Here is a 12,265-nt window from a genome sequence, read left to right as displayed (position 1 = left end):
TGGTTCGGGATCCCCGGATGACCGTCAATGCTTTTGTCAGTGAAGCCATCAACATCGAGAGCGCACTGACGGCCCGAGCAAGTCACTACCACCGACTCGCTGGCGCGCCTACTGCTCCAACCGTCGCAGCTTCCCTACTGGACCCGAATACCAACGGTGTCGACAACCTCCGGGAGATCGTCCGGGATATCGTCCGGGAAGAGCTCCGCAAGATCCTACCTGCTGCAGATCGCTCGTCTTCTCACTCACTCGCCGAAGTCGTACGAGAGGAGGTCCACCGAGCCTTCCAGGCGGAGACTCCTGTCACCGTAGCAGCACCCGAGGAGCCCACCCTGACCTACGCCGCAGTGGCCCGACGGCCACCGCCTCCTCCTCGAGCCTATGTCGCTCCGCCCCGACTGTTGCGTTTTTGGAGACCTTTATTCAACTGACACCCTCCAGCACCGCTCGTGCCGAGTACAACTCAGAAGTCCCATACGCACCAGGTTTTCTTTTGCCCGGCTACCGCCCCCGCGCTCGTAGTGCCCTCTGGACACCACATCTTTCCCCTCCTTTTTAAATAAACATACCCAGCTGGTAACATCCGGCCATTAACAGTAAATAGTTTAGAAAAATCCGTCACTTTTTTTTCACTCTTTTATTAGCCTTCGAGGCTTGCGCCGATCTCACACGGGATACCGTCGCTCTCCGTCTCTATTATCTGCATCCATGAGCGTCTCAGCATCCTGGGTGTTGCTTCTTGGCCTCGGGACTTCGGATGGTGCAGGCAAAGTGGCCTGTGGAAGGCATCTGTCGCCTGCGCTCTCTTGCGGTGTGCTGTCTGTCCAAGCCGTGGCAGACACCCCTCCCGCCTCGTCTGGACGCGACTCTGAAGGTCCGGAGTCCTGCGACGGTGCTCGGAGCAACTGGTCCTGATGCCTTCGCCATACCCGTCCCGGGGAGACTTGCACCTGGAAAGACACTGGACCAGTTTGGGCAGCGACTGTTCCTGGCTGCCACTTGTGACCACTTCGATAATCTCTGGCATAGACTTGGTCTCCTGCAGTAAAATCCCGCTCTTGTCCTGGGTGTTGCCGCTGTTGGCGGTAGTGTGCGCTGGCCACACAGTCTGCAACTGATGGTTTCAGGAGGTCCAGTCTGGTGCGAAGATGCCGCTGTAGCATCAACTGGGCCGGAGACTCTCTTGTTGTCGGGTGCCGGGTGTTCCTGTACGACAGAAGAAAACGTGAAAACCTTGTACGGAGGGGATGGCTCGAAGTTGTTTTCCGCAGATAGTTTTTCATGGTCTGAATAAACCGCTCAGCTAGTCCATTCGTAGCGGGATGGTATGGTGCAGACGTGACCTGGGCGATACTATTGTTCCTTAAGAAAGTTTGAAATTTTTCCGACACAAACTGAGGCCCATTGTCAGAAACCATGGTTGTGGGCAGGCCAAACCGTGCGAAGCACTCTTGTACACACTGGATTATGACCTTTGACGTCGTAGACTCCAAGACAAACACCTCTGGCCATTTGGAGTGAGCATCCACGAGGACGAGGAACATTTTACCCATGAAAGGTCCCGCCAGATCCACATGCAGTCTCTCCCATGGATGTGTCGGCCATGCCCAAGGGTGCAGGGGAGCAGCGGACGGATTGTTTCGGTGCAGCTGACACATGGTACACCCTCCAATTTCCCTCTCAATGTCTTTATCCAGGGATGCCCACCAAACATAGCTCTTAGGCATTTCCTTAGTGCGCACGATGCCATAATGGTCCCCATGAAGTTCTTCTAGGACCCTTTTCTGCAGGGTCTTCGGAATCACCACTCGTAAACCCCACATGAGGCATCCTTGGTGGAGTGACAGCTCATTGCGGCTTACGTGGAAGGGTGCATACTCTAGATCGGTTGGCTTGCGTTCTGGGCCCCAACCATGCTTTACTCTTTCCACGATCTGACTTAGGAGGGGGTCTCTGGACGTCGCCCGTGCAATGTCTTTACATCTAAGAGGTACATTGTCGAAGTACTCACAGTAGAAGGCGTACGCTTCGTCGACGGCGTCTGTGTTGGGGTTGTCCGTTGCTTTTGGGAGTCTTGACAAGCAGTCTGCATTGGCATTTTCCTCGGAAAACCGGTGGACGATGGTGTAGCGGTGTGCGGCTAGCTCACAGGCCCACCTCTGGAGCCTCGCTGCTGTCATTGTAGGGATACCGGTCGTTCGGCCTAGGATTTTCTGTAAGGGAGCGTGGTCAGTGATCAGCGTGAAGTAATAGCCGTATAAATAGTAGTGGAATCTTCTTATTCCAAAGATGATAGCTAGGCCTTCTTTTTCCAACTGAGAATAATTCTTCTCGTGCTCAGTCAGGGTCCTAGAAGCAAAAGCAACTGACCGCTCTGTTCCATCTTCAAACGCATGGGACAGGACTGCCCCTACTCCATACGCCGATGCATCGCATGCCAGTATAACGGGTCGACGCGGGTCAAAATATGTCAGGACTGGTGCCGACGTCACCAGCTTCTTAAGCGAATCAAAGGAGTCCTGACAGTCTGTGCTCCATTCCCATGCAGCCTTCTTCTGCAGTAGACGATTCAGAGGATACACTGTAGTTGCTAAGTTCGGTAGAAATTTGCCATTGTAGTTAGCAAGCCCAAGGAATGAACGCAACTCTGCCTTGTTCTTTGGAGTGGGTGCATCTCGAAGTGCTGCTGCTTTATCCTCCATGGTCCGTAGACCATCCCGACTAATCACATGACCGAGGTAGGCAACTTCCGTTTGGAAGAATTTGCACTTTTCTTTCTGAAGACGCATTCCCTTTTCTTGTAATCGTGTTAAGACTGCTTTCAAGTTTTCAAAATGCTCACCCTTCGTTCTACCAGTCACCAGGATGTCGTCCAGGTAGCAGGTGGTCTGCGGCAGCCCTTGAAGCACTTGATCCATAGTTCTTTGAAAAATGGAGGGTGCAGATGCTATGCCGAAGGGAAGACGGTTCACTTGGAACAGCCCCAACTGGGTGTTGATGGTGAGGTACTTCCGCGCTGCAGGATGCATCTCCAGCTGTAGGTAGGCTTTTGACAGGTCCAGCTTTGAGAAAAACTTCCCTCCTGCCAGCGTTGCAAACATATCTTCTATCCTGGGGAGCGGATAGTTGTCGACCTCCAAGCACGGGTTGATTGTTGACTTGTAGTCGCCGCAGATTCTTATGCATCCATTCTTTTTGACGACCGCCACGATGGGCGATGCAAACTCGCTGCTGTCCACCGGGGTCAGGATCCCCGCCTCCTTCAGTGCCATCAGTTCTTTAGAGACAGCTGCCTTCAGGGCCTGGGGCACTGGTCTTGGCTTCAGGAACATTGGAGTGTGCCCACTCTTCAGCTTGAGGTGAGCTTCAAACCCCTGAAGACGGCCCAGATCGTCTGAGAACACCTGAGCAAAGTCCTTCAAAAGCGTGTCGACTTGTTTCTTGCTCCCCTTCTCCAAGCACTGGACAGCCTTGATGCTAGTCCAGTCGAGCCTCAGCACCTCCAGCCAGTCACGTCCCAAAAGCGGGGGACCCTTGAAGTCCACAATCTGCAGCGGTAACTTGTGAACCTGGTCTTGGTAGTCCACTTCAACCTGTGCCTCTCCTACCGGCTTCACCTTTTTACCGGTAAATGCTTGAAGGACGACTCCACTTCTTCCCTTCACTAGATTGGGAAACCTTGTCTTGTACCGGTCTAATGGGAGTACCGACACCGCCGCCCCGGTGTCTACTTCCATCGTCAGCGGAATCGTGTTCACCTTCACTGTTACTTGGAGAGGCCGCGGACGTGTCCCCCGAAGCTCGAACATCTCGACCTCGTCTTTCGTGTCGACGTTCAGCGTCTTGACTTTTTTCCCTTGATTCCTCCGGCCTCGTGTCGGTGCTCCGCGATGCTGAGAAGCTGCTGGCCCCGACTGCTGGCTCCTGCAAACTCGTTCAAGGTGTCCGCGTCTTCCGCACCTACGACAGTCTAAGCCTTTCCACCTGCTGTGTGATTCGCAAGTCCGCAGTGCTTGCATTCGGACTTGTCCTGCTCCACCTTGAGCACCTCGGCGTCCGCGCTCCGGCAATGTAAAACTTGTGCGTTCGCGGAGGCAGCTTCCATCGCCACTGCGATTTCTAGCGCCTTCTTAAACGTCAGGCCAGCTTCCGACAACAGTCGCTTTTGAATGGAGTCGCTGATAATGCCGCATACCATGCGGTCACGTAAGGCTTCGTTCAAAGTGCCGCCGAATTCACATGTCTGCGCCAACTTTTTCAGCTCGGCTACGAACTCGAGGATACTTTCATTCTCGTTTTGGTTTCTTTTGTGAAAACGGAAGCGTTCCGCGATGACAAGAGGCTTCGGCGACAGGTGCTCTCGCAATATGGCTACCAGCTCGATGTACGACTTGCTAACCGGGATGTCCGGCGCAACCAAACTCTTTAGCAGAGCGTACGTCTTCGCGCCAATGAGGCTTAGGAACGCTGCCACTTGCCTTTCTGGTTTGACGTCGTTTGCGACGAAAAACTGGTCGAGTCGCTCGATGTAGGTTGGCCAGTCCGTGCCCGCTTCGTCGAACGGTTCAATTCGACCGAGGGTCGCCATGGCGTCGCGGCGTCACCGGGGAGTAGTGCGGCGGGCGACTCTTCAACGGGTCTCGCGTGGCTGGACGCTCGTCGCCAGTTCTTGCGTTTTTGAAGACCTTTATTCAACTGACACCCTCCAGCACCGCTCGTGCCGAGTACAACTCAGAAGTCCCATACGCACCAGGTTTTCTTTTGCCCGGCTACCGCCCCCGCGCTCGTAGTGCCCTCTGGACACCACACCGACGTCGGTCTCCTGCGCCGCAGCACGACCGCCACCGCGACGACCAGGTCCGGTACGCCGGCCAGGAGCCCCGCGCACCTCGGAAGACCGACGTGTGGCGAACACCCGACCGACGTCCTTTGTGTTTCCACTGCGGGGAAGCGAACCACACCTGCCGCCAATGCCCATACCGGCGACTCGGGCTGCGGGGGTTCCACCCGAATGACCCACGCCCCCGTTACGGTAAACGCCCTCGGGAGATCGACGAGTACCTTCGACGACCCCAGTCCCCCGAGCCTACCTCCCGCCGAGTGTTCCCGTCGCCATCGCCACGACGTCCGGCTTCGCCGATGCACCGATCCCGACGTGAAAGCCTGTCACCCCTCGCTCCTCGCCGGGGAAACTAGGCGCGGCAACCCCTGGAGATGTAGTTGCCGAAGACGACCGACGTAAAGAGCCTCCAAGAACGACGTAGCGCTCCCACTCTCCCGACGCCACGCATCGCAGCGAAGCTTCTGCATCGGTGTCCAACAACCTAAACGTTGTTATCGACGGCCACGACGCATCAGCACTCGTTGACACCCGAGCAGACTACTCAGTCTTGAGTGGGAGGCTCTCCCGCCGTCTTCGAAAAGTCACGACGCCGTGGGATGGACCTCAAATACGAACCGCCGGAGGGCACCTCATCACGCCGGTTGGGAGATGCACTGCTCGCGTCGAGATCCACGGTGAGACGTGCCCTGTCAAGTTCGTCGTTCTGAAATACTGTTCGAGGGACGTTATCCTCGGAATGGACTTTCTCTGCGAGTATGGCGCCGTCATCGACCTCGGAGAAAACCGGCTGACGCTACGAAAACGTGCTCCACCACGGGAGGGCCCCAAAGCGACGTCATCCGCGGTACGAATCCTCGCAAACCACGTGAACCTACCGCCGCGGTCAAGTGTTTTCGTACCCGTCGGGGTCGATGAGACTTTCTGCGGCGACGTTTTGCTCGAAGGAAGCCTCCAGTTGCTTCTAGGAAGAGAGATCGGCATCGCAAGGGGCGTCAGGGAGCTCCAAGACGGACACACTGTCGCACTCGTAACGAACTTCCGACAGGAGGCCCAGCACCATACGAGAGGCACCGCCGTGAGGCACGCCGAGGAACTCCCGGACTCAGCCGCAGTCGCCGGAATATAAGAAGACCTCTCTTCGTGGCCACCCAACACAACGCCGCCTTCGCAGTTTGACATCGATCCAGTCCTGCCTACCCCACAACGACGACAACTCAGTGACCTTCTCGCCGAGTTCAGTGAGTGCTTCTCCACGTCGTCAAAGGTGCGCCAAACGACGGTTGCGAAACAACGAATTATTACTGATGATGACCCACTTTCTGCTCATCGGTCGCCGTATCGTTTATCTGTGAAAGAGGGAGAAGTCATCCAAAAGCAGGTCCAAGAAATGCTCGACGACGACATCGTCCAGCCCTCAAAGAGTCCGTGGGCTTCACCGGTTGTCCTGGTGAAAAAGAAAGACGGGACTGTTCGGTTCTGCGTGGACTATCGTCGACTAAACGCCGTAATAAAAAAGGACGTCTACCCGCTGCCACGCATCGACGACACTCTGGACCGGCTGCGCCACGCCCGATTCTTTTCGTCGATGGACCTGAAGAGTGGGTACTGGCAGATCGAGGTCGACGAACGGGGATCGTGAGAAGACTGCCTTCGTCACGCCGGATGGACTGTACGAATTTAAAGTGATGTCGTTCGGACTGTGCACAGCACCGGCGACGTTCCAGCGCGTAATGGACACCGTTCTTTCCTGCTTGAAATGGCAAAGCTGCCTCGTCTATCTCGACGACGTCGTGGTATTTGCAAGCGACTTCGACGAGCACCTGAGACGTTTGCGAGCCGTGCTACAGGCTATCCAGGATGCTGGACTGACACTAAAGCCGTCAAAATGTCGGTTCGCTTACTGCGAGCTCAAATTCCTGGGCCATGTCGTAAGTGCTCAGGGTGTAAGCCCTGATCCTGCCAAAACATCTCCTGTTGCCGAGTTTCCGAAGCCATCAGACAAGAAAGCCGTAAGAAGATTTCTTGGACTGTGTGCTTACTTAGACGTTTCGTTCGCGATTTCGCTAAGATTTCTGCACCGCTCACGCATCTGACCAAGGACGACGTGAACTTCCATTGGGGGGAGGAACAAGAACAAGCGGTCAACGAACTGAAGGAAAGACTCCAGTCGCCCCCTATCCTCGGCCACTTCGATCTACCAGCGGAAACGGAAGTTCACACGGACGCCAGCAACGCCGGACTCGGCGCGGTACTCGTCCAAAGACAAGACGGAGCAGAGAGGGTGATCGCTTACGCAAGCCGGGCACTGTCCAAGGCAGAGAAAAATTACACAACAACCGACAAGGAATGTCTCGCTGTCGTCTGGGCGTTAACCAAGTTCCGTCCGTACCTGTACGGGATACCGTTCCGCGTTGTCACGGACCACCATGTTCTCTGTTGGCTCGCCAACCTTAAGAACCCGTCAGGACGCCTCGCTCGCTGGAGCCTTCGACTGCAAGAATTTGACGTTGCAAGAATTTGACTTAACAATCGTGCATAAGTCTGGCCGCAAGCATAATGACGCCGATTGTTTGTCTAGGGCCCCAATCGAATCGCCACCCGACAGCACCGACGACGACGATGACGCCCGTTTTCTCGGAGCACTTACGGATACCGACATGGGAGCACTTCAACGAGACGACCCCGAACTTCGCGCCGTGATAGACCACCTCGAAGGTCAAGGAAGTTCAGTTCCGCGAGTCTTGGCCCGAGACCTGCCAAGCTTCGTTCTGCGGCGAGGCCTGCTCTTCAAGAAAAAACTTCGGAACGAGCAACCCTGCCTGGCTGCTGGTTGTTCCGGCCAGCCTGCGAGAGGAAATCTTTCAAGCATGCCATGACGACCCGACGGCTGGACACCTTGGATACAGCAGGACGCTCGCCCGAATTCGTGACAAGTACTACTGGCCGAGACTCCCGAAAACAGTCCACCTGTGCACACGGTCGTGCCATGAGTGCCAACGACGTAAGAGGCCTCTGACGAAGCCAACAGGACTCCTACAGCCGATACCTGCCCCGACTACGCCCTTCCAGCAGATCGGAATGGATTTACTTGGGCCGTTCCAAACATCGTCGCAAGGAAATCGGTGGATTATCGTCGCGACCGATTATCTTACACGATACGCCGAGACGAAAGCCCTGCCATCGGCAACAGCGGTCGAAGTCGCCAAGTTTTTCGTCGAGTCCATTCTCCTTCGACACGGCGCCCCTGAAGTGCTGATCACAGATCGCGGGTCATCCTTCATGGCACAGCTGACCCAAGAAGTTCTTCGACTCAGTCATACCAGCCATCGACGAACAACCGCTTATCACCCGCAGATTAACGGGCTAACGGAGCGGCTTAACAAGACCATCGCCGACATGATCTACATGTACGTCGACGTAGAGCACAACACATGGGACGAGGTGTTGCCGTACGTCACGTTTGCGTACAACACAGCGGCTCAAGAAACCACGGGAATGACACCGTTCCAACTGGTGCACGGCCGGACGGTTACCACAATGCTCGACGCCATGCTGCCTCACGTGCCAGCCGACGATGGCAACGACGAAGCTCAACTGATCTCCCAGCGCGCGGAGGAAGCTCGTCAGCTGGCAAGAATCCAGATTCAAGATTAGCAGCGAGTCGACGCACGCCGGTATAACCTTCGCCACCGAGACGTCCACTTTCAACCCGGAGACTGGGTATGGGTTTGGACACCAATACGGCGCCGCGGTCTCAGCGAGAAGTTTCTGAAACGCTATTTCGGACCCTACAAGATCATCCGACGCCTCGGCGATCTGAACTACGAAGTTCTACCCGACGGAACGCGCCCATCTGCAAGACGTCAGCCGCGACCCGAGGTGGTGCACGTCGTCCGGCTGAAGCCGTATAGACCCGTTTCGAAATTCGCGTGCCGATTATTAGAAGCTCGGAACCTCTGCACAATGGCGGAACAGCTGACATCGGGGAACGTGCAAGTCATTCCATAAGATAGGGAACGTCGGAGAGCGGCCAACGGTAGGAGTTGGCGAGCCAATCAAACAGCGTCGGAAGTGCAACGTCACTGCGCTCATCACATTTTTCTTTGGATGTGGTTTTGCCTTCACATCCAAACAAAACGCATAGTGTGCCGTGATGTTGCGGTTTTAGTCCGCCATTGCGCAGGGATTTCGCAGCTGCCAACAGAGGGCAGCATTTCGAAAGGGGTCTATTACGAACGATAGAGCTTTCCCCTCTCGTCGGCGAGTGAACTGTGAACTGCGGCTCGCAATTCTGCTGTCCTTTTGTGTGTGTGTGTGTGTTTTTTTTTTTTTCTATTTTCCGTTTTGTGCTGCATCGGGTCGGTGCACTTTTAAAGGGGGGGGGGGGGGATAATGCCGCGCGCTGTGCCGGGAAATGAACGCTCGGTCACGGAGCTCTAGAACGTTCTCATTTATTCTTGTTCCGGACGTAACTTCCATCCTTTATTCCTGCTTTCTTGTTCTAGAAAGTGCCTGTTAATTCTCGCCCCGAGCGCGCTACGCTCGAACCTTCTCCGCCGAATCTTCGAGATAGTGACTCACTCTTGATAAGAGGCCGCCCGCGACCTTGTCGAGTCAGTTTTCGCCTCAGCGTTCGATCCTGCTGTTTCGCCGCTTTCGACGCCCGCGACGCTCTGTTGTTATTTTCTTTTCCCTTTTATTCCTGGGCACAAGTTCGTCCCATTAAATGTTTCAGTTTTCTCAGTTATTTCGTTGTTTTGTCACCTTGTCATTCGTGACACTATATAGAGTTATGACTAAAACATCATTATAATGAAGCTTTGGTTTTTCAAGCGCAAAGACAGGTGGAATGAACTTTTATTTTTTTTTATCTGATATAGATTAAACCAATTTGGGCTTTTTTTTTGGGGGGTGTCTATCGGTATTTACCAAAAAATACAAGCACTAGTTATGATGCAGACCGCAATATTGTCAGTCTAGGTAGGAGAGGTACGCTTCGTGATTCGTAAGTTAGGTGCGTGAGCCGACTGTCGCTTACAGAATGATTACGTTGAACTAAATACGACCATACTTGTATGGTACTCAAAATAATTAAGTGCCCAAATTACTTATAATTCATTACGTTTTGGATCATTTTTGACAATCAACGAAATATATTTATCACTAAGTCATCAAAAGTAAAATTTGATTGCTTTTGAATGTACTAAAATTAAGTCTGACCGTTACCATTTTCTACTCTCCTTGCTACTGACGTCCATTCTTTCTGCCAGTTCCTTATTAAGAAATCATGTAAAACGTCTCCTACAGGAGAATGCTAGACTAAAAGTGGTGGATTTGAGAATATTAGTAGTTTGTAATTCTGTGCTTTTAATAAATTTAATCAATTTCGAAACAGCACGAAAGACCCGTTTTCAAACCGAGAAAAAATATGTTGTTTAAAGAATCTTAAGTAATTAAAAAAAGTAAGGCCACTATTTCAAATAACAGCCAATTGCCTTTTTCCTAAGTAGTCAAATGATCTAACTGACTACATTGTGATCAAAAGAAATTGTAATTTTAATAGATTACTTTTTCGAGGAAGGTGCACCCGACTGAATTCGACTTGCTGCCGACGGCCGTCTGCAGGCGATGTACGCAGAACTAAGTTTACTTCGCCATTGAAAGCATGCCTGCGGACTAAACATGCCGGGCTAGGTTTCACTTACGACCGAATGCCGACTGCAGACTAAGTATGCCGATCCAAGTATGATTCACCGCAGGCACGTAACCAGGGGGAGCCCATGGTGCCCGGGCCTCCCCCCCCCCCCCCCCCCCCGAAATCTTCCGTTTTGCTGGGGCCTCCTCTCCCCCTCCCCCTCATACAGCATTTTGTCATGGGCGCCTACCCCCTCCCCGAAACAAAATCCTGGCTACGTGCCTGGCTCACCGTCAACAACCTCCTGCGTACTAAGTACGCTTGGGTTATCCCTCGCCGCCGACTGTCACGTGTAGCTCCTGGAGACCTTTAGAGGAAGTCGTACTTAATACTGCTGCTTTTGCCTTCTTTCACCAGCTCATTGTGGCACTGATCAAAGGCGTCGGCTTGCGTGTCGCATTATACGGGGTTGGATTTCCACTGAGCCCCCTTGGAATATCGCTGGTTGCGACTAATTGTGCCTGGTTATGTATGAATAACTTCTATATGTTTTGTCTGCTCGTGATTCGCCTGCTCTGGGCTAATGAATTTTTTATGTTACCTCTGCTTGCGTGTAAAGCTCTCCAGCCACAATGGAACGTGGTGTTTTTCGCATCAAATTCAGCCCATTAACACATTCTATGTGAAAATTCCAGTTTCTACTTCGTATCTCAAAGTGGCGTTCCACAGATGTCACCCATCCGTGAACGGGTCCTAGGTTTATATATTAGGTACTGGGCGGACCGTATCTAAATAACTACCAAAGAAGTGCAGGATGTTTTTATTGCATTTTATTAACAGGCCCTGGACCTTTCGGGTAACCTGGGCGAATAATGCGAGTCGAATTAGGCTTTTACAAAGCATATATTGTATATGTCTTTGTCCAGCGATGGTTGTTCTTCACAAGTTCAGGAGCCGTTTGCTCTCTTCGCGCATCTTATGCTTCTGAACTTTGCCGGTCTGAGTCCTCGGGAAAGAGTCCACGAACAGCACATATTCCGGTACCTTGTACCACGGCAGCTGTAATTATAAGGTTTCTTCGGAGTGCATGGCAGCTAAACAAAAATGAATGTCACTTACAACCCCCCGTAACACCGAATTAGAGCGCAGCTCTTGAGAAGGAGGAGGGAAGGGTACTGAAAGAAGCCATATACCCCTCTTCCCTTCTCCTCACCTCCTCATCCTGCCTGCTACTCCTGCCTCCGAGCGGCGTCGGCGTCGCCGTCGCTATCGACGTAACCGTGAGGTCACGTGTCACTCGTAACCTCACGGGGGTCACGTGACATCACGGGAGTCACGTTACCTCACGGGGTCACGTGACCTCACGGGGGTCACGTGACGTCACCGTGGTCACCTTAGCTCACGGGGTCACGTGATATGACGGAGGTCAAGTGACCTCACGGGGGTCCCGTGAACTCACCGTTACGCGTCGCCGTCGCCGACGGCGCTCAAGCCGGAAAGGGGCGCCTAAGAGCTACGCTCTAAAAAAAAAAAAAACTCAATATAGCTTTTCCCCCCACTACCTTGGTATTCCTTGGTGACACAGGAATGGAATATATATTTTTTCTTTCCTCCAGTGCTTATACAATTTTAACGATCTCCCAGCTTCTAGTAGCACGAAGCTTGCGCGTTCTTTAACCTTCAGCAACCTGAGGTCTGATATTACTCGCCATATGCAGGTCGTGGCTTAACTAATGTCACATTCAATTGGGGCGCACCACACCGCACCGCACTGCACCGGCCGACGC

General features: G+C 53.2%; 1 protein-coding gene and 1 pseudogene across 1 annotated transcript in view; both read right to left on the bottom strand.

Moving 5' to 3' along the window:
• Nucleotides 1-629: 629 nt before the first annotated feature.
• On the bottom strand, nt 630-3,737 carry LOC115310545 (annotated as a pseudogene).
• Nucleotides 3,738-11,347: 7,610 nt separating this feature from the next.
• LOC8041234 (medium-chain acyl-CoA ligase ACSF2, mitochondrial-like) overlaps nt 11,348-12,265 on the bottom strand; it is a 79,092-nt gene continuing 78,174 nt past the window's right edge. Inside the window, exon 16 of the mRNA XM_040220245.3 lies at nt 11,348-11,537. Coding sequence (XP_040076179.2) covers nt 11,418-11,537 — 120 coding nt within the window. The 3' untranslated portion in view covers nt 11,348-11,417. The remainder of the gene's footprint in view (nt 11,538-12,265) is intronic.

This window comes from Ixodes scapularis, unplaced genomic scaffold (assembly GCF_016920785.2).
Source record: "Ixodes scapularis isolate PalLabHiFi unplaced genomic scaffold, ASM1692078v2 ptg001212l_1___fragment_1__unscaffolded, whole genome shotgun sequence".
Classification (NCBI taxonomy): Eukaryota; Metazoa; Arthropoda; class Arachnida; order Ixodida; family Ixodidae; genus Ixodes; species Ixodes scapularis.
The sequence above is the reverse complement of the archived record's forward strand: the minus strand, read 5'-3'. Positions and strand labels throughout refer to the sequence as shown.